Raw genomic sequence first — 26,661 nt, 5'->3', positions numbered from 1 at the left:
TTCTGAATCTTTACCAACATTCTACGTGTTTGTCAGTATAAATGATCCCATATAAAATAAGTTAAGGCTGTAGGTTTATTCACATATATACACATTTATACATAAGTGGTCTATCCCGTGTGAATTTTTTGATGCTGGGTAAGCCGTGAGCTCCGATTAAAAGCTTTGCCACAGTCATTGCATTTATAAGGCTTCTCCCCAGTGTGAATTCTCTGGTGTATAATTAGGTGTGAACGCCACCTAAATATTTTCTCACAGTCTTCACACTGATGCAGTTTCTTTATAGTATTAACCTTTTTACGGCTCACAAAGGTGGACCCTTCCAGGGCATTCCCATATTCGTAAAACCACTGGGCCCTAGTGTGTATTCTCTGGTGTTCAATAAGATACGAGCTCCGGCTGAAGGCTTTTCCACATTCACTGCACTCATAGGGCTTCACTCCTGCATGAATTATCTGGTGCTGGAAAAGGGTTGAGTTTTGACTGAAGGCTTTCCCACATTCGTTACATTTATAGGGCCTCTCTCCAGTGTGAACCCTTTGATGTATTGTAAGCTGTGTGCTCATGCTGAAGGCTTTTCCACACTGGAGGCATTCATAGGGCTTCTCTCCTTTATGGATTCTCTGATGGTAAATAAGGCTAGAACTCTGACTGAAGGCTTTTCCACAGTCATTACACACATAGGGTTTCTCTCCAGTGTGGATACGCTGATGCTGAATAAGGTGTGAACCCTGAACAAAGCCTTTGCCACACTCATCACATTTAAATGGTTTTTCTCCAGTGTGAGTTCTCTGATGGCGAATAAGTCGTGAACTACAACCAAAGGCTTTTGTACACTTGTTGCATTTATAAGGCTTCTCTCCAGTGTGAATCAGCTGATGCTGACTCAGGCGAGAGATCCACCTAAAAGCTTTCCCACACTCATCACACTTAAATGGTTTCTCTACAGCGTGAATTCTCTGATGTGCAACAAGGCTTGGACTGTCTGAGGCTCTTAGAATTTGAGCTTTCTCCCCAGTGTGCATCCTTTGATGCTGGGCTAGGGTGGAGCTCTGGCTGAAGGCCTTCCCACACTCCTTGCAAGGGTAGGGCCTCTCCCCAGTGTGAGTTCTCTGGTGTCTAACCAGCTGCGACTGCTGGCTGAAGGCTTTCCCACATTCACAACAACCATAGGGCCTCTCTCCTGTGTGGATTCTCTGATGGTGGATGAGGCTTGAGCTCTGACCAAAGGCTTTTCCACATTCCTCACATCTGTAGGGCTTCTCCCCAGTGTGAATTCTTTGATGCTGAATAAGTTTTGAGCTCAGGCGGAAGGCTTTTCCACACTCAGTGCATTTAAAGGGTTTCTCTCCCGTGTGGATTCTCTGATGCTGATTAAGCTGCGAGCAGAGCCTAAAGACTTTCCCACACTCTGCACATTCGTACGGCTTCTCTCCATGACAGTTATTTGGATGTTTCCCCTGCAAGCAGTCAGATAACTTTTTTTGGCATTCTTGACATCTGCTAATTTTCTGTGTATTAATTTCCCAATGCAGAGCAATGTCTGAAGTGGCTCTGAAGCCTTTCCCACACCCCTCGCATCTCTGGGACGTCCCTTCTGCACTCTCTCTCTGACTTTCAGGAGGCTGACAATCCAGGATGCTGCTTCCCAGCTCCTTACATCCCTGGGCAGCATCCTTGATGAAGGTCTTTGGAACCACAGTCTCCTCATTCAAACAGTTATTCTGAAAGGTAGAGCCTGTCATTCTCAGCCCACGACTGCCCAAATGACTGTCTAACCAGACCTCAGAATCAGAAACGTCTCCAAAGCCAGGATTCTGAGGAAAGTCCTGTGGGGAGATTCTGATGACTGTCCCATAGGATTCCGATTTTAGGATGTCCATGTCCTCACAGGACTGCTCATTTTCAGTCCTAATTGTAGAATCTGAAATAAACACGAACAAAGACATTCCTTAGGCCTTGTGCTCAGAGAAATGACAAGACTACAAATGCGGGGGCCGGGAATCAAGGCTCCCAGGACGGCTGCACTGAGCCCTGCGAGGCCCCAGGTGGAAGCGTGCAAGAGAAGGTGGAGCCTTTGGCAGTTCTCAGATCTGGTTTCATGCTTTTTACTTTGTTCACTCATTCAATAGCAATGAAGTGTTCATTATGCACAGGGCAGAGTGCTGAGAGCAACACGGCCTACAGCGGGGCTGGGGTCTGTGAGCAGAGAGATCCATCCTACAGGGCACTGGTGTGGGGCAAAGTCCATGCAGAGGCAAAGAATACAAAGCAAGACCGGAAGGGTGGGTAGCTACCATGGGCTGTGGGGTCAGGGGCTCCAGCATCCTAGCTGGTGAGGAAACAGTACAGGGTCTGAGTTCTGAATGGAGGGCATGGATTCTGACAAGGAAAATGGGGCTGGAAGAGCTGCCAAGGGACTTAACTTGGTGAGCTCAGAAAAGCACTGGGCACCTAGGCCGTTCATGGCTACTCCCTGGGGTGGGCTTCTCTGAGCAGGACCCAGCCCCCTCAGCTGCCTCCTGGCTGCTGCTGCCAACTCACACCTGGCCACCTCCCCTGCTTCTCTCTGGGCTGTGCGTGGCCACCCCCAAGACCACACTGACTTCTTCCCTGGGGCTCCAACTTTCTGGAGGTCCCCAGGAGGTCTTCCAGACATCTGCACCCTTTCTGGACTCTCCAAGTAAGCACAGGCTTCTGTCCTACTCTGTAACCCTAGAGGGCTCCTCTGCTGAGGTCAGACATCTCCTTGATGTCTGTGATCACAACCATGACAGGACACAACCACAGCACATGGCTATGGTCATGACAACCACGGTCCCCACCACGACACAATCACGTTCACACCCACGACCACGTTGGCCACAGCTATAACCAGCCCAAGTCTACCCCACATGAATGCACAGCCCAGTTACAGGGCTTCAAGCTTCGGTTCCTGCCCACTCCTAACCATCAGTGGTGAGTCTCCGGCTTCCAGGGACCTCTAAAGGTCTTCCAGTCAGTCCTGGAGAGTCAGAGTAGGCAGCCGTTTCAGCTTCACTGTGCAGCAGGAACGCTCAAGGGCTGTGAGGACAGGAGGCATCTCCAGGCCTGGTCCTCATGTGCTTCTTTCCCTGCACAACCACACCACCTCAGAATGCCTGCTCCTTCAACAGGGCTCGCTTGGCACTCCTCCCAAGCCTTCCCCTGCTGTAAAGATAAGAGAGCAGGGTGGCCACGCATGATGGCTCATGCCTGTAATCCCAGCTACTTGAGAGGTTGAGGAACAAGAATCACTTGAACCTGGGAGGCAGACGTTGCAGTGAGCCAAGATCATGCCACTGCACTCCAGCCTGGGCAACAGAGACTCCATCTCAAAAAAAAATAAAGCAGTGGCAGAGAGCAGGGCCAGGCTGACAGCAAGGCTTTGTTGAGGGGTGCCAGGAACCGCCAGGGGGCACAGTGGTGGTCAAGAGCATCAGGGTGCACAGCTGGGACATGGCCCCTCACCCACTGCTCTGGGCCAATATCCTTCAGTATCTGATGCTGACTGTACCAGCTGGAGACAAGTAACATATCTGGGCATTTCCGCCTTATTCTGGTTTTGCGCTGCTGCTTGTTTTATCTAAGAGGCCACATCCTTGCCCTGGACTCTCAGATCTGTGAGCAAGTGCTGGGTGCATCAACAGCAGCTCTCAACTACTGTGGGATTATATTTTTGGTTGATGCTTTATCACAGTAAGGACCACCTGCTACATGTAATCACTGAACTAATTCTGCCAACTGTAGCTGGCTTTTCTGCCACAGCACCCTCTTTAAACGCTCCTGTCCATGTTGGAAATATTTTCATGGGCGGCTGGATTTTAACTGGGCCACCTTATAGCTGAACCTCCTTCTCAGGGAGGCTGAGCAGAAAGGATAACATGGGAGCAGCCCGCAGAGCCCGTGAGGCCAGGGTTCCTGACCACTGTTCCCATATGCAGCCTTCCTGGGAGGCTGAAAGGCCCTAGGGTGCAAAGAGGCTCAGAAACCCTCCTTGTCCTTTGAAGCTGCCTAGGATCATATGAATGGAAGGAAGATCACAGCCTGTACTTTACTTTTTTTTTTTTTAGATGGGAGTCTCGCTCTGTCACCCAGGCTGGAGTGCAGTGGCGCAATCTCAGCTCACTGCAAACTCCGCCTCCCGGGCTCACGCCATTCTCCTGCCTCAGCCTCCCAAGTAGCTGGGACTACAGGCGCCTGCCACCATGCCCGGCTTATTTTTTGTATTTTTAGTAGAGATGGGGTTTCACCGTGTTAGCCAGGATGGTCTCGATCTCCTGACCTCATGATCTGCCCACCTCGGCCTCCCAAAGTGCTGGGATGACAGGCGTGAGCCACCACGCCCAGCCCCACAGGCCCTGCTTTTCACAACTTTGGACTGTCCAACTTGCTTCCCGAGGCCCCTCCAAGCCGATGGCCTCTGTGGGGCCTGGTCCTGCCATGTGCAGGAGTGACTGTGGCAACCCAGCAGCAACTGAAGGGGAGGGGAGGGGCTTCCTTTCTGCAGTTGAGATGCACGCAGACCCATCTCCCTTGTCATGCTGGGCCGCACACCAGCAAAGCAGGGAAGCAGAGCACCAGGCGAGGCACCTGCCCAGCAGGAGCTCATGCTGGAGGCAGCGGGTGCCCTGGTTAGGGCTGAGGACCCCAAGATAGACTGAAGTCCTAACTTAAAGCACCTCAGAATGTGACCTTGTTTGGAAACACGGTCATTGCAGATGTAATTAGTCACCATGAGGTCACTGGTGGCCCCTAACCCAACATGACTGGTGTCCTTCTAAGGAGACGGCCACATGATCGCAGACACGCAGGGAGAGGCAGCCGTGTGAAGGAGTCAGAGATCAGAGTGAGGGATGCGTCCACAAGCCAAAGAACCCAAGGATTGCCAGAAAACCACCAGCTGCCCGGAGAGGCGGGACGGGATCTTTCCTAAAGCCTTCACAGGGAGTACAGCCCTGCTGACCCCTCGACTTCAGATTTCCAGCCTCCACGGCTGTGAGACAACAAATTTCTGTTGTTTTAAGCTTCCTAGTTTGTGGTTCATTGTTACAGCAGCCACAGGAAAGTAATGCACTACTGGAGCCTGAGAAGGTCTGAAGGGAGCTGCCTCAGGGAATATGCTTACCTGAGGAGAAGTTACTGAAGGCCAAACCTAACCTTTCACTTGGATCCATAGGTTTGTATCTTTGCTTAACAAAAGTATAGGGCCGGGCGCGGTGGCTCACGCCTGTAATCCCAGCACTTTGGGAGGCCGAGGCGGGCGGATCACAAGGTCAGGAGATCGAGACCACGGTGAAACCCCGTCTCTACTAAAAATACAAAAAATTAGCCGGGCGCAGTTGTGGGCGCCTGTAGTCCCAGCTACTCGGGAGGCTGAGGCAGGAGAATGGCGTGAACCCGGGAGGCGGAGCTTGCAGTGAGCCGAGATCGCGCCACTGCACTCCAGCCTGGGCTGGGCGACAGAGCGAGACTCCGTCTCAAAAAAAAAAAGTATGAGTAAAATTAGAAATAGAACAAAATGTGACATGATTTCAAAAACAAGCTCTGTTTTTGTGGAAACGCAGGGGTTTCTGTGTCTCGGCTCTTCTTCAGTTTGGCCTCTCCCAAGGCAGCCCCACAACGGGTCTATGCTCCCTTCTATGTGCCGGATGCTGCTTCCCCAGTGGCATTCCCAGGGATCCCAGCGTAGCCCCTGTGACTCACCCACAGCTGCCCAGTTGTGAGGCCCCTCCTGCAATTTCTCCTTACCCCAGGGCTTCTCTGTGACGGGGTCTAAGTCTTACCTGTCTTGGAGGTCCTTGGTGCCTCTGTCCCCTCTGCTCCCTGCAGGTCAAGGACCCACGGCTCCTCTCCCTGCTCCAGCCGGGAGATCAGCTCAGGCTTGAAAACTAGGAATCCTGCTGTGTGTGTGGCAGAGAAGACAGTGTCAGCATGACAGGGAGCGTGCAGCACAGGGTTAAGCCTTCCCCGGTTTCCAAATGTAAAGGGGCAGGGGGGCTACAAGGCACAGGCAGAGCCCCTGCAGGGAGAGAGAAGTGTCAAGGGTGGTGAGAATCTGGGGACACAGAAGCCCTTTCTGTCCAGATCTGTCCAGCTCCTGTGGCTAGACAGCAAGGGATACCTGACTCCCACAATCTCCAGGTGACCCTGTCACCAGTCTGCAAAGGACAGTCCGCCTCTACCCCTGGAACTTGGGAGAGAGAAGAAGCCCAAGCTTCACTCAGCAGAGCCGGGCCTGTCCCTCGGTTAGAGAGCAGAGATGCTCCAAGAGGCCAGGTGGTTACAAAATAAGATGACAAACAATGACAAATGGACACAAACGAGCAAATTTTGCATCAGAAAGCTCCAAGGTCCAATCTTCAGCCAGTGGCCTTCCAGCCTCAAGTCCCTGCACAAAGGATGCCTCAAGGCCTGCCTCCCTCTCCGTAGACTGGGTGGCAGAGACCTGTGGGGGCCCACCTGGCACCCTGCCTTCTTGGGGCCACCTGCCCCCGTACCCTCTTTGTGCCGGTCAGTACAGAGATGAGCAGTTGATCCATGGGCCAGCCAAGGCCTCTGGTTGGAAGCTTCCTTCAGGGTTCTCCCAACTGGAAGGAAAGAGGCAGGCAGAGATTCCAAAGGCCTATAGCCAATAAGCTCAAGCCCCCAGATGCAGGCAGGACTCCGCACTCAACAGAAAATGCATATTCTCTCCAAGTACATGTGGAACAAAGAAACACCCTTGGGTCAAGCCACACACTGAGTCACAGACACAGCAAAGAACAATACCACAGAACATGCACCCAGGCAAATGCAGTGCAGTATGAAATTGATTACAAAACGTTGCTTAGATGCAATTAGCTACTTAGAAACTAAATAATAAATTACTAAGTGGCAACCATATTTATGATGAGTCAGAATTTATAGGAAGCAGCCCAAGCAGCATGTAAAGATAAAATGTGATGTAGAGACATGGTTTTGCTCTGTCACACAGGCTGGAGTGCAGTAGCACCATCACAGCTCACGATAGCCTAGACCAGTCCTCCCGCCTACAGAGTAGCTAGGACTACAGGTGCGTGACACCACACCCAGCTAATTTTTAAATTCTTTGTAGACATGTGGTCTCGCTATGTTGCCCAGGCTAGCCTCAAACTCCTCAGCTCAAACAATCCTTCTGCCTCAGCCTCCTAAGTAGCTGAGATTATAGGCATATGCCACTATGCCCAGAAAAATTTTATACTTTTAGATACATTTACTAGAAATGAGTATTTTAAAACACAAATGAGGTAAACAATACGTTCAAGAAGTTGAGAATGGCCAGGTGTGGTGGCTCACACCTGTAATTCCAGCACTTTGGCAGGCCAAGGCGGATGGATCACCTGAAGGTCAGGAGTTCGAGACCAGCCTGGCCAACATGGTGGGAGGATCACTGGAACCCAGGGAGTCCAGGCTGCAGTAAGCCACTGTGCTCCAGCCTGGGCAACAGAGCGAAACTCTGTCTCAAAAAATTAAAAAAGCAAAACAAACAAACACCACACACATCAAACTCACATAAATAAAGAGGAAGAAAATAATAAATCTAGGGCAGGATTCAGAGAGATAGAGAACAAAGACCTATAAAAACATCCTCCAACCCAACCCCCTGAAAAACGCAAAGCCAAAAGCCAGTTCTTTGAAAACATGAATATGACAGTCTCATGACAAAACCAGTCAAGGTGAACATAGTGAGAAGATGCTACCAAAACAGAGAGAATAAGAGAAACAATTACAAATATAACAGAGTAAAAACAAAAGGAAATGCCAGGCCAGGTGGCTCTTGCCTATAATCCCAGCATTTTGGAAGGCTGAGGCAGGACTGCTTCAGGCCAGAAGTTTAAGACTAGCCTGGGCAACATGACAGACCCCAACTCTACAAAGAAAGAAAAAACATCTGGGCATGGTGGCGCACACCTATAGTCCCAGCTACTAGGGAAACTCAAGTGGAAGGATCACTTGAGCCCAGGAGTTCAAGGCTGCAGTGAGCTATGATCACACCACTGTACTCTAGGCTGGGCAACAGAGCAAGACCCCAACTCTTAAAAAAAAAAAGAAAAAGGAAATATAAATGCATAAAGGCTAATCCAAGACTTTTCTTCCCCAAAAGCCCAAGGACCAGATGGTTTTACAGATTAGTTCCACCAAGTTCTACTTGTAGGCCAAATGCCATTTATCAAACATGTCAAAACTATATAAAGACAATACACAAAAGGAAACATATAGGCTGGTCACAGTGGCTCACGCCTGGCGGATCATGAGGTCAGGAGATCGAGACCATCCTGGCTAACACAGTGAAATCCTGTTTCTACTAAAAATACAAAAAAATTAGCCAGACACGGTGGCGGGCGCCTGTAGTCCCAGCTACTCGGGAGGCTGAGGCAGAAGAATGGCGTGAACCCGCGAGGCAGAGCTTGCAGTGAGCCGAGATCGCACCACTGCTCTCCAGCCTGGGCAACAGGGTGAGACTTCATCTGAAAAAAAAAAAACAAAAACAAATGAACAAAAAATAACCAAACAAACCAAAAGCAAGAAGCTGGCCCACAAGAGAGATTCAGGGAAGAGAACAGGGTTCAGAAACACCTCATTTCACAGATGAAAGTGGTGGCTCTACATGTCAACAGGAAAAGCAGATTTTTTTTTTTTTTGAGATAGAGCCTCGCTCTATTGCCCAGACTGAAGTGCAGTGGCGCGATCACGGCTCACTGCAACCTCAGCCTCCCAGGTTCAAGCAATTCTCCTCTCTCAGCCTCCTGAGTAGCTGGGATTACAGGCACGGGCCACCACACCCGGCTAAGTTTTGTATTTTTAGTAGAGATGAAGTTTCACCATGTTGGCCTGGCTGGTCTCGAACTCCTGACCTCAGGTGATCTGCCCGCCTCAGCCTACTTCAAAGTGCTGGGATTACAGGCGTGAGCCACTGCGCCTGGCCAAGGAGACTGTTTAATAGATGATGTTGGGGAAAACAGCTATGTTTGGACAAAATAAAACACGGATTTTTATGTAACCCCAACACAAATGTGGAGCTGGGATACAGATGAGAAATAGAAACTGTAAAATTCACAGGAGGAAATGAAGCCCATCTCAGTGACCTTGGAGGAGGAAAGAACTTTTTTTTGAGACCAAGTCTCACTCTGTCACCCAGGTTAGAGTACACTGGTATGATCTTGGCTCAGTGCAACTTCTGCCTCCCGGATGCAAGGAATTCTCCTGCCTCAGCCTCCCGAGTAGCCAAGATTATAACCGCCCGTCACCATGCCTGGCTAATTTCTGTATTTTTAGTAGAGACGGGGTGTCACCATGTTGGCCAGGCTGGTCTCAAACTCTAACCTCAGGTGATCAGCCCGCCTAGGCCTCCCAAAGTGCTGGGATTACAGGCGTGAGATACCGCGCCCAGCCAGGGAAGAACTTTTGTTTTTTTCTTGGAGACAGAGTCTCGCTCTGTCACCCAGGCTGGAGTGGAGTGGCACAATCTCAGCTCACTGCAACCTCTGCCTCCCAGGTTCAAGCGAGTCTGCTGCCTCAGCCTCCCAAGCAGCTGGGATTACAAGCGCACACTGCCATGCCCAGCTAATTTTTTTTGTGCATTTTAGTGGAGACCGGGTTTCACTGTGTTGCCCAGGCTGGTCTTGAACTCCTGAGTTCAGGCAATCCACCCGCCTTGGCCTCCCAAAGCGCTTGGATTACAGGCATGAGCCACTGTGCCCAGACAGAACTTTTAAATAAAACTTCAAAGAGACAATCCGTAAGGCAAAACCTGAGTAATTACATTAAAATCTGACCTAGCAGGCCGGGCGCGGTGGCTCGTGCCTGTAATCCCAGCACTTTGGGAGGCCGAGGCAGGCGGATCACGAAGTCAGGAGATTGAGACCGTCCTGGCTAACATGGTGAAACGCCGTCTCTACTAAAAATACAAAAAAAAAAAAAAAAAAAAATTAGCCGGGCATGGTGGCAGGCGCCTGTAGTCTCAGCTACTCGGGAGGCTGAGGCAGGAGAATGGCGTCAACCCAGGGGGCAGCGGAGCCTGCAGTGAGCCAAGATCACGCCACTGCACTCCAGCCTGGCCAGACTCCATCTCAAAACAAAAAATCTGACCTAGCAAAGTTAACAAACACGAAAGAAGCAGAAAAGATTTTTTTTTTTTTAGACAGGGTCTCACTCTGTTGCCTAGGCTGGACTGCAGTGGCACAATCATAGCTCACTCCAACCTTGACCTCCTAGGCTCAGGCAGTTCTCCCTCCCCACCCTCCCCAGTAGCTGGGACTACAGGCGTGCAACACCATGTCCAGCTAAAAAAGTGGTTTATAATACACAAAACTAACCTGGAATTTATCCTGTTTGATAAATTCTGAGATAGTCCTTTTTTTTTCTTTGACAGAGTCTCGCTTTGTCGCCAAGCTGGAGTGCAGTGGTGCGATCTCAGCTCACTGCAAGCTCCGCCTCCAGGGTTCAAGCGAGTCTCATGCCTCAGCCTCCCGAGTAGCTGGGATTACAGGCACACGCCACCACACCCGGCTAATTTTTGTATTTTTAGTAGATGGGGTTTCACTGTGTTGGCCAAGCTGGTCTCGATCTCCTGACCTCGTGATCCGCCCACCGCAGCCTCCCAAAGTGCTGGGATTACAGATGTGAGCCACTACGCCCGGCCCTAAGATAGTCTTTTTATAAAACCCTTTCCCATCTCTTGGACATATCTAGGAACCAGTGTCATCCGCCAGGCGGCAGCTGTGACACACCATCACTGCCTGTGCACACGTGAGCTTGCCTCAGCGGCCCAGTCACTGCTGCAGGTGTCACCAGCACCATCATACAACACATGCTGAATTTAACTGCTCTTTACACTGTCTTCAAAAGGTTTACCCTGTGACTTGGCACAGCAGCAGAACGTTATAAATAGACAGAAGCCATGGAAAAAGAACAGCAGCTGTACCTTTGAACCTGGAGAAGCAAACTGTTGCTGGAGGAATGACTGCAATTCCAGTTACTGGCAAATCAGCAACTGTGTACACACAGGGCCTGAGAGAGGAACAGGCACAGCAGATGGGACTGTTAAAAGGGAATGGCTATATGCCAAGCAAGAGAGCTCAAGCACCAACCTCACGGGATGAAGAAAACCCCATTACCACTTACGAAAGGCTGCAGCACCCCTTGATGGCCAGGCCCACAGGTTGCCATCACGTGGAAAATATGGACACAGATAACCAACCCAGAGAGTGGGTCACTAAAAGCTGTGAAGAAACATTAGAAGTACCCTTACTCTGGCCGGGCACGGTGGCTCACGCCTGTAATCCCAGCACTTTGGGAGCCCGAGGCGGGTGGATCACAAGGTCAGGAGTTCGAGACCAGCCTGAGCAACATGGTGAAACCCTGTCTCTACTAAAAATACAAAAACTAGCCGGGTGTGGTGGCAGGCACCCGCAGTCCCAGCTACTCAGGAGGTTGAGGCAGAAAAATCACTTGGACCCAGGAGGCGGAGGCTGCAGTGAGCCGAGATCACACCACTGCACTCCAGGGTAGGTGACAGAGCGAGACTCAGTCTCGGGGAGGGGAAAAAAAAAAAAAGGACCCTCAGGACATGCGTCTTTTCCTTTCTATTTCAGCGAGACAGGGTAAGCCAGGTCTAAATGAGTCTAAGAGAGCTCTTTAAAAAGTATACAGTAAAATCAAATGATAAAAAAAATGCATGTCATCGGTAGCATTTCACCTTCCTTAAAATAAGGATGTGGACATAATTACATGTTTTACAATGTAAGGCATCTTAGACAGAATGAAGAAACAACACCTTCAAAGCAGTAAAACACAGCAGACCTAGAATATGGACAAATGCCCTGAGCAGACATTTTACAGAAGAACCTAGCAAACTAATGAGGGTGTGAAAATAGGTTCAAGCTCAGCAGAAATCAGAGAAATGCAAATTCAAACCACAAGAGCCTCCCACTGTATACTTATCTGACTGGCAAAACAGAAAGCTGGACTTTGCCAGCCTAGCCAAGACAGAGGGGTGCAGGCCTGGTCCAACACCCCAAAAAGCTCCTGGCCAACCAACTATGCCCCATCAATTCCATTCCGGATCCCCCAGCCCAGGCACTCTCTCGGGGTCCGATGCAGCAGAGAGCTTAGTCACAGGCAAGAGGCCCAGTGAGGCCCAAGTCAGACACACTCCCCTTCACCAAGTTGCAATCTAATGACAGCACACACCTTGTGAGAATACAGACACGGACATAAAGAGCACCGTAGTGGCTGCCTGTGGCAATGGAGGAGTTCAGAGAGGAAGACTAACGGCAGGACAGGAGGGGCAAGGGGATGACAGCATCTGCATAGCAGCCGCATGGGCACTGCCACCTCTTGCTCTGGTTGTACAACCTTTGCCTTGGATTCTTCCACCCAATCATTTCTCTTTTCTTGTCCAAGCTATTTTAAGTTTGGATTCTATTTCCACAATTTAACAGCTTAGGAAAAGAAGAGGCTTTACTAACTCCCAGAATCCCACCCACTCCCTGGGGGCTGAACCCCATGACACAGGCAAAGCTAGGAACCAGCCTGGCACACCACTCATGAGTCCAAGCCCACTATGGAGCCCACAAGGGTCTGAGTGTTTGGCCTCCAATGGAGCCTGGCTGGGTGGGTGCTGACTGATGATGCAGGGGAAGGGCCCCAAGGTGCAGCCTCACCTAGTCCAGCCACACTGCTGTGGTTCTCCAGCATCACTTCCCTGTAGAGGGCCCTCTGGCCAGGGTCCAGACACTGCCACTCCTCCCGAGAGAAGTGCACAGCCACATCGCCAAATGTTACCACCTCCTGAAAGGACATACACCAGCACCCCAGGAATCCCTGGGTGCCAGCCCCCTTCTGGCACTGCCTCATGACATGCCTCAGGTAGGCGCACCACGGGGTTAGGCGAGACGCTCACCAGGACTCCTCTGCCTCTAATATTCTGGGGAGGGGTAGTCTCGGGGAGGAGGAACCCAGTCCACGGTGGTCATACAACCCTCCCCCCTCAAGAGCCTCAATTAGGCCCTGGTTTGGGCAGGGGTTTGCTCACTGGATGGGGGCAAGGGGGTCTTCCTAAGCCCAGCAAGGGCCAAGGTAGGGTCTGAGCCCAGGCCCCGAGGCAGAGCAGGAGGTGGGCCTTCACAGGACAAGCGAGGAGGAGGAGGCAGTCAAGCTTCCTACCATGAGGCTCAGTGGTGGGTGGGCATCCACGTGTTCTGGCCGAGACACCTGTTGAGAATTATGAAAGGATTAGAGGTCAGGGTGCCAGAAGCCCAACTTCCAGGCTAATCAAGCAGATACTGTGCTCTCTGCTCCTTTACCTCCAGCCCCAGATTTCTCTAGCAGGGACATGGGGCTGGGCTGAAGCAGACAGGGCACTTGAGTGAAGGAGGCCCACTGAACTCTTGTTCCTCTTTAGACTCTGTGTGTGAATCACTCCACAAAGCTGTAAGGAGTGGATGCCACGTGCCAGGCACTGAGTAATGGGGATACAGTAGTGGACACGACGACCCTGCCTTCACGAAGCAGTCTGGTGGAGGAAAAAGTTAAATAACCACACAAATAAGCACACTGCAACCACAACAGCGCTGAAGTACAGGGAACTATAAAAGCCACTTAGACCAGAACGCTGACTCAGTGTCATGGGTCACTTCCAAAGGGACCTCGGCCAAGGTAATGGAGGTGGGCAGAGCACTCCAGGCAGCAGGAATAGCATGTGAAAGGGCCTGACGCAAGAAGAAATGGGGCTGGATGAACCAGTGTGGGTAAATCCCTGACAGCAAGGGAAGGCAGTGAGCGACTGGAGCTTGGAGCAGGCAGGAGCAAAAATGACGAACTGAAGGGAAGACAGGAGTGGACGTGGAAACCCCTGCCCTCAAGTACATAAATTCCAGTCTCCAGCTCACCTGTCGCCAGGATGGAACCATGCACAGGGACGTAATCACCTCAATTAAGCCAATGACCCCAGACCCTCTACCTGCCCAAGCATTCCCCCGGGAAGTCGGAATGGGAAAAAGAGTCTTCGTACGGCAGCTTCTAACCCAGACAGTGGTTTGTGGGTGGAAACCCCAGGTCACCGGCATAGGGAGGCTGATCCAAGCAGCAGTGACCACCGGAGGAGGATCCTCCGCCTGGCTCCTGACAGTAGGAATGCCCGGAATAGCCACCAGAATTCAGAGAAGACAAACAGCCTACCCCACCCAAGGCACCGCTCTTTCCTCCACTGTCACTTATCCTAGGCCTTCCAGGCCAGTAAACAGAGAACGCTCTAGAAGGAGGCGGTTTCGCAGGAGGGCGAGTCAGGGCCCCGGGAGTAGGCCCAGGCCTGGAGAAAAGGCCGCAGCTGGAGCTCGCCTTATTCAAGCCCCTGACACCGGGGCCCGCGGGTGGCGTAGCTGCCACTAGCGGGGTCTGCGGGGAGCTGCGTGCGAGACTCGGCCAAAAGAAGCCCGCCTCGCGCCACCGCGGGAGAGGGCGGCTGTGCTCGACCACCGCCCACGCCAGGCGCTCAGGACCCCGGAAAGCCCCCGCGCTTTCCCGACTGGAGGCCGGGAGACGCGGGGACCCCAGTGCCGAAGGCCGGAGGGCGCAGGAAGCGACCAGCGATCACTCACACCCAGCACAAGCTGAGTCCGCGCCCGCCGCGCCGACTCACCCTCCCTGAGGACCACCCGAGGATAGCAAACGCGCGACGCCGCCGGAAACGGGCCTTGGCCGCCCGCGTCTGCCCCGCCCCGCCCCGCAAACTTCCGGCCGCCCTGGGCGGCTCGGAGGCCCGGCCATCTCTGTGGTTCTCAGCCCCGCCTCCCAGGCTCCGGAGAAGGGGTGGAGTCAGATCCGAGGAGGGACGAGGCTGGGGCCCGAGGGACAAGAGCCTGGGCGGGACCAGAAGCCCAGACAGGCGGGGCCGGTGCCTGGGGGCGGGGCTACAGTCGGAGGCGGGCAGGGGGCGTAGCCGCGAGGGAGAGGAGGGCCCAGAGCCCGGAGGGGGCGGTGCCTGAGCAGGGGGCGGGCCCGGGGCCGGGAGCTAGGGACGCGGCCGGGAGTTGCCGACTCCGAGGCTCGGGCCTCGCTGGCGGGTGGGAGGAGCGGGGTCGGGGCCAGGCTGGCGGAGATCCAGGGGATCCCCCGGCTGGGCCCTGCGCACCCCGGATCACCAGCTTCGGGCGCTGGTTCTCACCGAGGCTGTTCAGGCACCGCCCGCCCACGTCCCTGCGACAAGAGGCGGCTGCTGGGCGCGCTCCGGACCCCGACTCGCGGAGACGCCTGGCCCGGGCCTTGTCCCCAGTGGGCGGCTGGAGCGGGCGCGGAGTCTCAGAGCCTCCAGGACCCTGGGGAAAGGCGCGCCTCGGAGATGCCCGAGGCCGGGCCCGGCGTCCCCTCGCCCCGCCCCTCCCCGCGCCCCGCCCCTCCCCGCGCCCCGGCCCCGCGCCCCGCCCCGCCCCGGCCTCGCGCCCCGCCCCGCCCCGGCCCCGCGCCGCCCTCCACCCTGCCCCGGCCCCGCGCCCCGCCCCGCCCCGGCCCCGCGCCGCCCTCCACCCCGCCTCCCTCGGGTTCCTTCTGCCTCCGGCAGAGCCTGCGCGCCTACCCCGGATGGCCACGAACCCGCAGCCTCGGCGAGGACGCTGCCTGCGTCTCGGCTGCCTGGACCTTCCCGCGTGGCTCCCGGGGAAGCCCAGCGGCCGGAGAGCGCAGGATCCGCCTGACGCGCCCCTCCCCACGGGAAGAACGGGGCGGAGGTCCAGGAGGGACGTAAGCCGGGCTCCCCCGGCGTGCTGATCCGAACCCGCGCGGGGAAATCTGCGCAAACCAAAGGAGGGAAGAGTCAGGCACCCCCGAACCCCCCCCAGGGAGACCCAGGTGAAAAACAGACGCCGGCCTCGCCTCTCCCCGTGCGGATGATCCCACCACTCCCACCCCCGCCTCTGCAGCCCCCAGTTCGGCTCCCTCAGCCCCACACCCTCTCTGGTCACCTAAGTTCCTGGCTGCTCAGGGAGCATGTCGCGAAGGATCGGGAAGGACAGGGGTCTGCTTCCCCAGCCGCCCTCCAGACCCGCAGGGCTGGTAGGGGCCGGCAACCCTGTGCCCCAGCCTGGCCCGTGAGGGGGCACACCAGGGTAACACAGGAGCAGGAGGGGGAGAGAGCCTGGCTAGTGCGTCCACCTCATAGGCACCTTCCTTGTGTCCAGGATGCAGATGCCAGGGCTCTGAGGCCCTGAGATCCTGTCTGGGGTGAGGGGGCTTCCTCCATCCACTGCATCCACTACCTGGCTGAGTCAAGAGCCCACTGAGCAAGCAGACCCTCCACAGCGAGGCACTCAGGCCTCACATGGTCACGGTGCTTATGCTCTGGGCCAGCCTGGATTGCTCATCCCTGTCTGAGATTGGGATTCACAGGGTCTTCCAGTTCCCCCTCTTTCTTTCTCTACTGATTGAGAAACACAGAGTCCTTTCACTGCTCCGGGACCTGGCCACTGCGTGTTCCCTGCAGCCTTGAACCCAGGCTGGGGCCTGGCACATTCCTTGAAAAAGCTGTTTAGGTTGCTTAAAAACACAGTCAACCCTATTGCTGAATACGTAGAAACTGGCCCTGCCCTGAGCCCAGTCCCTTAAACTCTCATCTAAGCTCCATAGCCAGACTCCCTTGCTGCAAACGTGCTTGGGTAAAGCATCCCTTGCCTCACCGTCGATCCCAAGAAAGCTGAAGCTCCATATGAAAATGTCTGGAAGAAATGCTCTGGACTGATCATTTACCACTTCTTTCCTTGGAATCCCAACCAATTCCATCTCGGGACAGGCTGGGGAAGTCTTTGAGGCAACTCCCTTGCTGCCACTTTTGGGGCAACTCTAAACTCCTCATATTTGGTCAGATAGAACAGTTCCAAGCTGTAAATGTTTCCAGGAAAAAAATCTCAACTACAAAGCCACTTTCAAGGCGATGCTGCATTTCCAACAGCACTCTCCGTATCCGAGTGGATGGCCCAGAGCAATGGTGCTTCCAACCAACAGAGCCCCTCCACAGGTCCCTTACCATCTGCAGACACCCATATCTCAAGGTGAGTTCAAATGTACCCTGGATTTTTTTTTTTTTTTTTTTTTTTTAACAGAGTTTCACTCTTGTTGCCCAGGCTGGAGTGCAATGATGCAATCTCGGCTCACTGCAACCTCCACTTCCCGGGTTCAAGCGATTCTCCTGCCTCAGCCTCCCGAGTAGCTGGAATTACAGGCACGCACCACCATGCCTGGCTAATTTTTTGTATTTTTAGTAGAAATGGGGTTTCACCATGTTAACCAGGCTGGTCTCGAACTCCTGACCTCAGGTGATCCGCCCGCCTCCGTCGCCCAAAGCGCTGGGCTTGCAGGTGTGAGCCGCTGCGCCCGGCCCCCTGGATTTGTTTTAATCAGGTGTGGTAAGGCGTGCACACGTGAAAAAGACTGTCGTGAAGGCAGAAGTTACAGTCACAGGTCCCTGGAAACTGGGCAGGGCACACAGGGCCACGTGAGAAGGACCAGGGATGGCCAGGAGGCAGAAAGTGGGAGAGGGCTGAGTTCGGCCGGAGCCTTTATTTTCTCTGGAAGGAGAGGGCAGGCAGGGTAGGTATGCAGAGTGAGCTCAGGACTGGACTATTTGAACAACTGTGGCAGGCTCTGGGCTATAGGGGTGGCCCCTTCTTGTCCAGTACCTGGCTCCCAGTTGACTTAGGGCAGGGGAAATATTGGCTTGGTGAGTGATGGTGTGATAAGGGAGATAGATAGTTGTGGACTCTGGATTGGTTGGTTTGTGTCTCAGAGGTGCACTGGGGCTGGGCGCAGTGGCTCATGCTTGTAATCCCAGCACTTCAGGGGGCTGAGGAGGGCAGATCACCTGCGGTGAGACCAGCCTGGCCGACATGGTGAAACCTCGTCTTTATTAAAATACATAAAAAGTAGCCGGGTGTGGTGGCGCACGCATGTAGTCTCAGCTACTCAAGGCTGAGATGGGAGAATCGCCTGGACCCAGGAGGCAGAGGCTACAGTGAGCCCAGATCATGTCACTGCACTCCAGCCTGGGTGACAGAGTGAGACTCCGCCTCAAAAAAAAAAGAAAAAAGGTGCACTGGAAGGGGAGTGTGTGCTGTCTCTGGGAATTAGCCCTAGAGGGAGCAGCCTCTCCAGGATCAAGGCCCCAAATGCTTGGGTGACCCTAGAGAGCAGAGATGGAGCCCCACAAACAAAAGGTTCTTCATTCTATGCACACATTCCCTGGTGCATGGTTTCAAATGTCTTGGTGAAGTCCAGTCCAAGCCTCCGTGCGGTGGAGAGGACATCTAGGGAGGAATAGTGCCTGACGGGGGTGAGCTGGGGAGCAGCGGGCCTGCCAGGAGGGCGCTGGGCTGCTGTGGGAAGGGGTGAGGTGAGCATCAGGTCAGCAGTGCTGTGGGTGTTCCTGGAAGGCACCCTGGGCCCTCTGGACAGTCAGTCCTCACCCATCCCACACCCATCAGAGTACAGAGGAGATTGCTTCTCCCTGTAGTGATGATCTGTTTGGGACCACATGATGACAACCACAAGCAGAATTTGCTTTTCTCTGGCAGCCAAATCAAGAGAGACTGGAGGCTTGTGCCACAATTGGGCATCTCTGGGGGTGAGATCTTGGCAGCTGCTTCCTACCCTTCAAGTGTCCAGTGGGCAGCCCGCCTGGCTAGCTGGGTGTGGGAGGGTCCCCCAGTTCAGGCCCTGCCTGCTCCACCTCCCCAGGATCTCTCCAGGCCTCTGGACTGTTTTCCTCAAGTAGGATTCCCAGCTTCCAAACCTGAGCTAATCTCCCTGCTGGAACAAGAGGAGATGCCCCGATCCTCACCCAGCCAGAAATGGGGAAGAGTGCTCCCAACGGGTGAGTGTGAACAGGGTGGCCACAGCCCCACTGCCATAGGCCAGGCCACAACTTGGAGAGGGCCTGGGAGCTCAGAAGGTTCGGAGGACAGAGAACTAGGAGCCAGGAGCCTCCAAGAGCCACAGCGCCCACCTCACAGAGGGCCGGGGCAGACAGCGGGCCCCACCTGGGCAATGTGCCATACAGAGACCCATGAGTGCCAGAGCAGCCATGGGACTGAGGTTTTGGGAACAGCAGTGGTGGCTGCTGCGCACACACAGAGGAGGACCGGCACGGAGGTCCCGGAGATGGAGGCTCTGCTGTGCGTTGGGGATGACCGTACTGCCATCACACCAGGGATGCCCAGAGGGAGGCAGCCTCAGGAAGCAGCACCACATGGGCTGGTTATGAGTCAACAGTGAGGGTCCGGCTTGGGGACCTGGTGACATGGGCTGGGAGAGGGGATCTACTGCCGTGGCCTTGGAGGGTCTTCTCTGTGCCTGCTGTGCGGGGCACCAGGGGTCCTGACAGAAGACAGGCGGTCAGGGAGGAGCAGCCTGAATGACAGCGATTGGCTTTGCCCTGGTGCGGGGAATGTGGTCATTCCAGGTGAGGATGAGGAGAGCTGAGGCCAGGTGAGGCTGCGTTTCCAGGGCCTTCAGCAGCACACAGCCGTTTGAAGTGCATATCAGGAGGCAAAGGATCCTTCCCTGGGTTCAAGCAGGAGAAACCTGGGGTTCGATTAGCAGCTGCTGGGACCTCCATGTTGTCATGTTGGTCATTTGGGGCCTGTTGTTGAACAGGAACGGCTGCATTGCTGGGGGGTGGGGGGGTGGCGCTGTACTATGGAGGAGAGAGGGGAGCTGTCAATCAACCACCATTGCAGGCTCTGGGGCACCCGACTGGCGACAGAGATGGCATGGTAAGAGGTTGGTGGGACTGCTGAGGTGCCCAGGACCAGAGGGGCTCAGCACAGAGGGGTCCAGGCTGGGTCTGTCCCCCCAGGACAGAGACGCAGTTTGGGTCTAGGTGGGGGTCTGTCCATCAGCCTTGAGCTTGTGGCTGGGGATGGCTGAGATTTGACTGTTGTTTCTTCGCAGTCTTGAGATTTGGGAGTAGATTTTGAATTTGAGCGGGTCTAGAGACAAGAAGTTTTCAAGAGTTTCAGAAAAAGGAGTCAGCCGGGCACAGTGGCTCATGCATATAATCCCAGCACTTTGGGAGGCCAAAGAGGGCAAATGGCTTGAGCTCACGAGTTCTAGATCAGACAGGGCAACCTGGCAAGACCCTGTTTCTACAAAACATACAAAAATTAGCCAGGCATGGTGGCAGGTGCCTGTAGTCCCAGCTACTCAGGAGGCTGAGGCAGGAGAATCACTTGAAGCTGGGAGGCAGAGGTTGCAGTGAGCCAAGATCACGACACCGCACTCCAGCCTGGGTGATGGAACCAGACCTTATCTCAAAAAAAAAAAAAAAAAGAAAAGAAAAGAAAGGAAAGAACAAAGGAGCCAGGAGGCCCTAGCTAGAGCCCAGGGCAGAAACCCTCAGCTGGTAGCTCAGACCTCTGTGGGGAAAAGAAAGAGCCTGTTACTACTGTGTCTATATAGAAAGAAGTAGACATAAGAGACTCCATTTTGTTCTGTATTTGAGATGCTGTTAATCTGTGATCCTACCCCCAACCTTGTTCTTGCAAGAGACATGTGCTGTGGTGACTCAAGGTTTAACTGATTTGGGGCTGTGCAGGATGTGTCTTTGTTAAACAAGTGCCTGAAGGCAGCTTGCTGGTTAAAAGTCATCACCATTCTCTTAATTTCAACTACCCAGGGACACTTACGGCCAAAGGTCGCAGGGACCTCTGCCTAGGAAAGCTAGGTGTTGTCCAAGGTTTCTCCCCATGTGATAGGCTGAAGTAATGCTAAAAGGTTTATGGAGATGTTTGCATATGCATCTCAAGGCACAGCATTTTCCTTTAAACTTATTCATGTCACAGAGGTTTTTGTTCATATGTCTTACTGCCGATTTCCTCCCTACAATGATCCTATTGTCCTGCCACTCCCTTATCTTTAAGATGGTAAAGATAATTATCAATAAATACTAAGGGAACTCAGAGACCGGTGCTGGTGTGGGTCCTCTGTAAGCTGAGCGCCGGTCCCCTGGGCCCACTTTTTCTTTCTCTATACTTTGTCTCTGTGTCTCCTTTCTTTTCTCAAGTCTCTCATTCCACCTAATGAGAAACACCCACAAGTGTGGAGGGGCAGGCCACCCCTTCAGACCTCAAGCCGGGTTGTGAGGACTGTAGCCCTGGTTAGGGGAGTGGAGCCCAAGGAGGGCTGGCCATCCTCAGTGGAAGTTAGAGGGAGGAGAAGGGGACGTACTGGTGTGATGGACAAGAGGAGGGTGTCCTAGAGGAGGGAGGGTGGCCGGCCGTCAGGACTGGACCTGAGTCTGGGCTTCTCACTCATCATTGAGGCCCAGATTGTTTCACAGAAGGGGAGACTGCTCACCAGCTCTCCCCAGTTCACAAAGACCTACGAACACCGAGGGGTCTCTGGAGCTGCCGGACGAGCCAGCTTGGATTGCCGGGCCTTGTCAATGCAGGCGACGGCCAGGGCACAGGGCTTGTGAGGCCCAGCAGTGTCTCGCCGCCTTGGGGTGGACTCTGAGAACAGACACAGCTCCAGAGCTTAGAGCCTGGCAGGTGAGTGGCGCTGGGTGTTCCTGGTGGGGTCTCTCCCGCAGCTGCCAACAGGCTGGTCCCGAACTCCTGGCCGCAGCTCTTGCTGCCTCCGCTTCAGCGGCAGGTGCGGCCGTCAGGTGTCTTGCGGCGAGTGAAGGTTGTCCTCAGGCCTTGGGGCCTCATCCAGCTCCCATTGGTGCCCTCCCGATCTTCCTCGCCAGTGTCCTTTCAGACCTGTGACCTCTTGTCACTCTTATGTGGCCTGCGGGGTGAATGACGGTTCTCCCTCACAGGCCTGTCTCCAGCGGAGCACCTCTGAGCTCCCCTAGACTCCTGGGGGGCAGGGCCAGATCCTCCCATGACCTTGAGTCCTCCAGGGACCGGTGCCCAGAGATCCAGCCTGCACGGGGACAGACAGAGCCAGAGAGTGGCCACAGGCCTGCTGCGGCAAGAAGGCAGGTGGTGTGTCTGCCACCGCACCCGTCCTTCCCAGGCTGGTGGTATCTGCCTGTGTCCCTGTGCTTATGGCTGCTGGTGTGAACATAGTTACTGGCCCCCTGTAGCAGGCCCCAAGGACTCCGTGGGCCCTACCTGTGCTCATGTGCTTCTTGTGGCTGGGGCAGCAGCAGGCTGTGAGGAGCTCCTCCTTCATACGAGGGTTTCAGACCATGCTGGGTGTGCCAGGATGCCTTTGTGGGCAGTGGGTGGCAAGGCCGCTCCATCCTGGCAAGCCTGCCCCTGCGCACTCGCGTGGTGGATGCACACAGGTGGCCAGCGCTCCCTTCCTTGAGAATGGAGGCCTCTTGGCGGGAGACACCCAAGGGAACGGGCAGCACCTTGACAGGTTTGCTTCACTGCCCTTGGCTCCTGCCTTGCCCGAGTCTGGGTATCCCTCAAGAGGGGCTGGTCTGAAGGGTACAGAAGGACCAAGGGATGTTTCCCCAGGGTACAGATGGTCCAGGAGGATGCTTTGCGGCTTCTCAGTGGGAACTGCCCCAGGGAGGCTGGTCTGCCCAATGCCAGGTGCCCAGGGATGGAGGATCCAAACCTAAGCCACTTCCAGGCCTGTCAGGGCAACCTCCTTGGCTCCTGCAGCACAATCTCTCCAGTTCCCTGCAGTAACTCTGGGTCCAGAACAGCCCTGACATGTCACAACCCCTCGCCGTGTAGAAGCTGGTCTCTCGGCTCGTCCTCACAAGCACCTGTGAGGCAGGAGATGCCCTCTTTTGGAGGTAAGACACGGAGGCACAGAGGTCAGGCTGCTAAGGGTGCCACCGGGGTCTCCCCCACGCCCACAGACCCTCCTTCTGCCTTCCATAGCATCTGTGTGTGAGGAGGACAGCTGTGGGCGATTGCAGGCCAAGTGTGACGCTGAGCAGGAGAGGAGGAGGACAGGTGCAAGGAGCTTGTGTCCTGTAGGCTGGGGGATTTCTTTTTCTAATGCAATGTGATCTCCCCCACCCCCTGCCAACCCCCCTTGGGCTGCTGGTGAAGCAGTGTGAGTAACCAGACTCCTCAGTTAGTGACAGGCTTTTCCCCAAGCCAGACCCTGGGGAGCTCCCAGAGGAGTCTGGATCTTAGGCCATAAGGTGAGTCCCTTGCTCAGTGCTCTGCAGGATGTGGTTGGTTCAGGATCTGAGTTCTAACTGCCAATCTCAGGCCCCTGGTGGTCATGGGAGGCTGCTGTGGGTCCAGCCTGGGGGCCTGGCCACCCATACAGTGTCAGATTAGAGCCAAAGGCCACAGAGCTGGGTGGAGGGTGCTGCTGTCCTTGTGCGAGCCTATGACATTTTGCCCGTCACGTAGAAATCCAAGCTAACTGGCCCCAGAGTTGCTGCCAGATTGAAGTGTCCACTCCGAGGCATTTTGGGCAGAAGCTTACAGATTTGCCCCTCAATTTAACTTAGGGGACAAGGGTTATGCTGACCTCCCCAACAGTGGCCTGGGGCAGGGAGCGGGAGAAGTGGCAGGCCCCGTGGGGAGGGCTGCAGGAGAGGAGGGTCTAGAAGTGGGGCCAGACAGCAGTTCACCCACCCCAGCGCCCCTTTAGTCAGGTCCTGCAGTGTCCAGCGTGGTGGGCACAAGGCCTATGTGGCTATCAGACGCCTGCAATGTGCCTGGTCCAAATTGCCATGTGCCACAAATGCAAAACAAACACTTGATTTCAAAGACTTAGTATGAAAAAGAAAATAAAATATCTCTCAGATGATTTTTTATGTTGATTACATTTGGAATTATATTTTGGATTTAAGGAAAATAAAATGTATTACTGTATTTAATTTTACCTATTTCTTTTTACATTTTATTTTATTTATTTATTTATTTATTTATTTTTGAGGCAGAGTCTCGCTGTATCAGCCAGGCTGGTGTGATCTCGGCTCACTGCAACCTGCACTTCCTGGGTTCAAGCGATTCTCCTGCCTCAGTCTCCTGAGTAGCTGGGATTACAGGCGCCCGCCACCACGCCCGGCTAATTTTTGTATTTTTAGTAGAGATGAGGTTTTGCCATGTTGGCCAGGATGGTCTTGAACTCCTGGCCTCAAGCGATCCACCCACCTTGGCCTCCCAAAGTGCTGGGATTACAGGCATGAGCCACCACGCCCAGCCTCCTTTTACATTTTAAAATTAAAAAGTAGCTCGAAGATAGTGATTTTAGGTGAAGGATTTGGGCTGTGGCCTCTGTGTCCAAAACTTCTGTCTTCAATTAGATCCTTTCATTTCTACAAAGCAGGCACCACAGCCTCACATCATTTGATTATTTGATCTTTCAATGCCACTTCTTGTCAGAAGACATCCTTATATAGTAGAATTTTATCTGGGTTCCCTCCTCTGGTCTACAGCCTCCATCCCTGTCAGAGCAATTTGTAGTGTCTTTTCTATTTCTTTTCCAGATCATTTGCCCATTTTAAAATCAGATTTTTACTATTATTATTACTTTTTTGCTATTGAGTTGTGTGAGTTCCTTATATATTCTTTTTTTTTTTTTTTTTCTTTTTAGACGGAGTCTCGCTCTGTCGCCCAGGTGACAGTGATCTCAGCTCACTGCAACCTCTGCCTCCCGGGTTTAAGCGATTCTCCTGCCTCAATCTCCTGAATAGCTGGGATTACAGGTGCCGCCACCATGGCTAGTTTTTGTATTTTTAATAGAAACGGGGTTTCACCATGTTGGTCAGGCTGGTCTCAAACTCCTGACCTTGTGATCCGCCCACCTCAGCCTCCCAAAGTGCTGGGATGACAGGCGTGAGCCACCGCGCCCGGCCACTTAATTTGATTTGTATGTTTTTGTCTGAGATGGGGTCTCACTCTGTGGTCCGGTGCGATCATGGCTTACTGTAATCTTGAGCTCCCCAGCTCAAGCAGTCCTCCCACTTCAGCCTCTCAAGTAGCTGGGACTACAGGCAGGTGACACCATGCCTGGCTAATTTTTTGATTTTTTTATTTTTAGAGACAAGTCTCAGTATGTTGCCTGGGGTGATAATAATTGTACATATGTATGGGGCACATGTGATATTCTGATGTTTACACATGCATGTGGCCAGGCTGGTCTCCAACTCCTGGCCTTAGGGGATTCTCCCATCTCAGCCTCCCCATAGTTAGGAGAAGTGCATGACATAAGAATGCCCCCCCCCAGCTGATCGATGGATATGTAATAATTGTACACATATATGGGGTATATGTGTACAATTATGTGTGGTATTTTGATATTTACATATGAATACAATGTGCCATGATCAAATCAGGGTGATTATGATACCCATCGCCTCAAACATTTATCATTTATTTGTGTTGGAAACATTTCAAATCTTCTAGCCCTTCTAGCCCTTTTTAAATATGTGATAAATTATGCAACTGCTATCACCCTAGTGTGCTATCAAACACTGGAATGTATTTCTTCCATCTAACTTTATGTTTGTACCCGTTAATCAACATATATTCATCTCCCACCCCATCCTTCCCAGCCTCTGGTAACCATCATTCTACTCTCTACCTGCATTAGACCAACCTTTTTTTTTTTTTTTTTGAAATGGAGTCTTACTCTGACGCCCAGGCTGGAGAGCAGTGGTGTGATCTTGGCTCATTGCAACCTCTGCCTCCTGGGTTCAAGCGATTCTCCTGTCTCAGCCTCCGGAGTAGTTGGGATTACAAGCACGCATCACCACGCCTGGCTATTTTTTTTTTTTTTTTTTTTTGAGATGGAGTCTCGCTCTGTCGCCCAGGCTGGAGTGCAGTGGCGCAATCTCGGCTCACTGCAAACTCTGCCTCCCGGGCTCACGCCATTCTCCTGCCTCAGCCTCCCGAGTAGCTGGGACTACAGGCGCTGCCACCACGCCCGGCTAGTTTTTTGTATTTTTTTTTAGTAGAGACGGGGTTTCACCGTGTTAGCCAGGATGGTCTCAATCTCCTGACCTCGTGATCCGCCCGTCTCGGCCTCCCAAAGTGCTGGGATTACAGGCGTGAGCCACTGCACCCAGCCTAGGATTTCCTCCTTTTATGATGAACAGTACTCCACTGTGTAAGTGTACCTCATTTTCTTCATCCGTTCACACGCCGACGGACACTTACGTTGGTTCCTGTCTTGGCTATTGTGAATAGTGCCACAGTAAACATGGGCATAAAGAGATCTCTTTGATATACTGATTTCTTTTCTTTTGGAAATATGCCCAGCAGTGGGATTGCTGGATCATACGGTAGGTCTATTTTTTAGCTTTTTGAGAAAACTCCGGTGTTTCCCATAGGGGCTGTATAGTTTACATTCCCACCAGCAGAGTACTTGCTTTCTCCACATCCTCACCAGCATCTGTTGTCTTTTTGTTAATAATCATCTTAACTGGATGAGATGATAGCTCATTGTGGTTTTGATTTGCATTTCTCTGATTAGTGATGTTGACACTTTTTTCATATGCCTGTTGGTTTTTTTTTTTTTTTTTGAGACAGTCTCTGTCACCCAGGCTGGAATGCAGTGTGCAATTTCAGCTCAGTGCAACCTCTGCCACCCAGGTTCAAGCAATTCTGACCTCAGGTAATCCACCCACCTGAGCCTTCCAAAGTGCTAGGATTACAGGCGTGAGCCACTGTGCCCAGCCTGTTTTTGTTTTAGACAGCGTCT

General features: G+C 53.3%; 1 protein-coding gene and 2 long non-coding RNA genes across 54 annotated transcripts in view; 2 read left to right on the top strand and 1 right to left on the bottom strand.

Annotated features, from left to right (window-relative positions):
- Positions 1 to 57: 57 nt before the first annotated feature.
- Positions 58 to 15,729, bottom strand: ZNF7 (zinc finger protein 7). 50 transcript variants are annotated; one of them, XR_012416865.1, is made up of 8 exons: positions 14,681 to 14,751; positions 13,207 to 13,254; positions 12,705 to 12,831; positions 11,164 to 11,261; positions 10,356 to 11,049; positions 6,519 to 6,608; positions 5,805 to 5,921; positions 58 to 1,924 (listed from the first exon to the last, which is right to left on the bottom strand). XR_012416865.1 is itself a non-coding variant. In XM_015455402.4 (8 exons), the coding sequence occupies exons 2-8, from the start codon at positions 13,375 to 13,377 to the stop codon at positions 111 to 113; spliced, it is 2,346 nt and encodes a 781-aa protein (XP_015310888.1). In that variant the 5' UTR covers positions 13,378 to 13,555; positions 14,221 to 14,751; the 3' UTR covers positions 58 to 110. The 50 variants fall into 50 exon arrangements, 44 of the variants coding, with proteins under 44 accessions (XP_015310888.1, XP_045254846.1, XP_073855965.1 ...); XR_012416864.1 differs by having other exon boundaries at positions 6,519 to 8,507; positions 10,964 to 11,049; XR_012416866.1 differs by having other exon boundaries at positions 5,805 to 5,918; positions 6,519 to 8,507; positions 10,964 to 11,049.
- LOC141407483 (uncharacterized) lies at positions 9,998 to 14,721 on the top strand. Its single transcript, XR_012416872.1, has 2 exons — positions 9,998 to 10,444; positions 11,560 to 14,721. It is a non-coding gene; the product is annotated as an uncharacterized lncRNA (long non-coding RNA).
- Positions 15,577 to 26,661, top strand: part of LOC135964854 (uncharacterized) — a 13,237-nt gene continuing 2,152 nt past the window's right edge. Inside the window, exons 1-2 of one of the 3 annotated variants that reach the window (XR_012416871.1) lie at positions 15,577 to 17,081; positions 18,600 to 20,369. This is a non-coding gene — a long non-coding RNA (uncharacterized lncRNA). Of the gene's footprint in view, positions 17,082 to 18,599; positions 20,370 to 21,443; positions 21,576 to 26,661 lie in introns of those variants that run through there. The other 2 variants (XR_012416870.1, XR_010577614.2) reach the window with 2 other exon arrangements.

This window comes from Macaca fascicularis, chromosome 8 (genome assembly GCF_037993035.2).
Source record: "Macaca fascicularis isolate 582-1 chromosome 8, T2T-MFA8v1.1".
NCBI classification, from domain to species: domain Eukaryota; kingdom Metazoa; phylum Chordata; class Mammalia; order Primates; family Cercopithecidae; genus Macaca; species Macaca fascicularis.
Note: the sequence above shows the minus strand (reverse complement) of the source record. Positions and strands in the feature narration are given on the sequence as shown.

What these genes read in the sequence shown, in the direction of transcription:
- ZNF7 (XM_005564400.5), bottom strand. Translation starts at nt 14,108, where the DNA reads ATGCCGGTGACCTGGGGTTTCCACCCACAAACCACTGTCTGGGTTAGA. An exon ending in CAGCAGTGTGGCTGGACTAG is followed by an intron (nt 6,609 to 12,704) that starts GTGAGGCTGCAC and finishes CTTTCCTTCCAG; the next exon opens with TTGGGAGAACCCTGAAGGAA. An exon ending in ACCAAGGACCTCCAAGACAG is followed by an intron (nt 1,925 to 5,804) that starts GTAAGACTTAGA and finishes TGTTTATTTCAG; the next exon opens with ATTCTACAATTAGGACTGAA.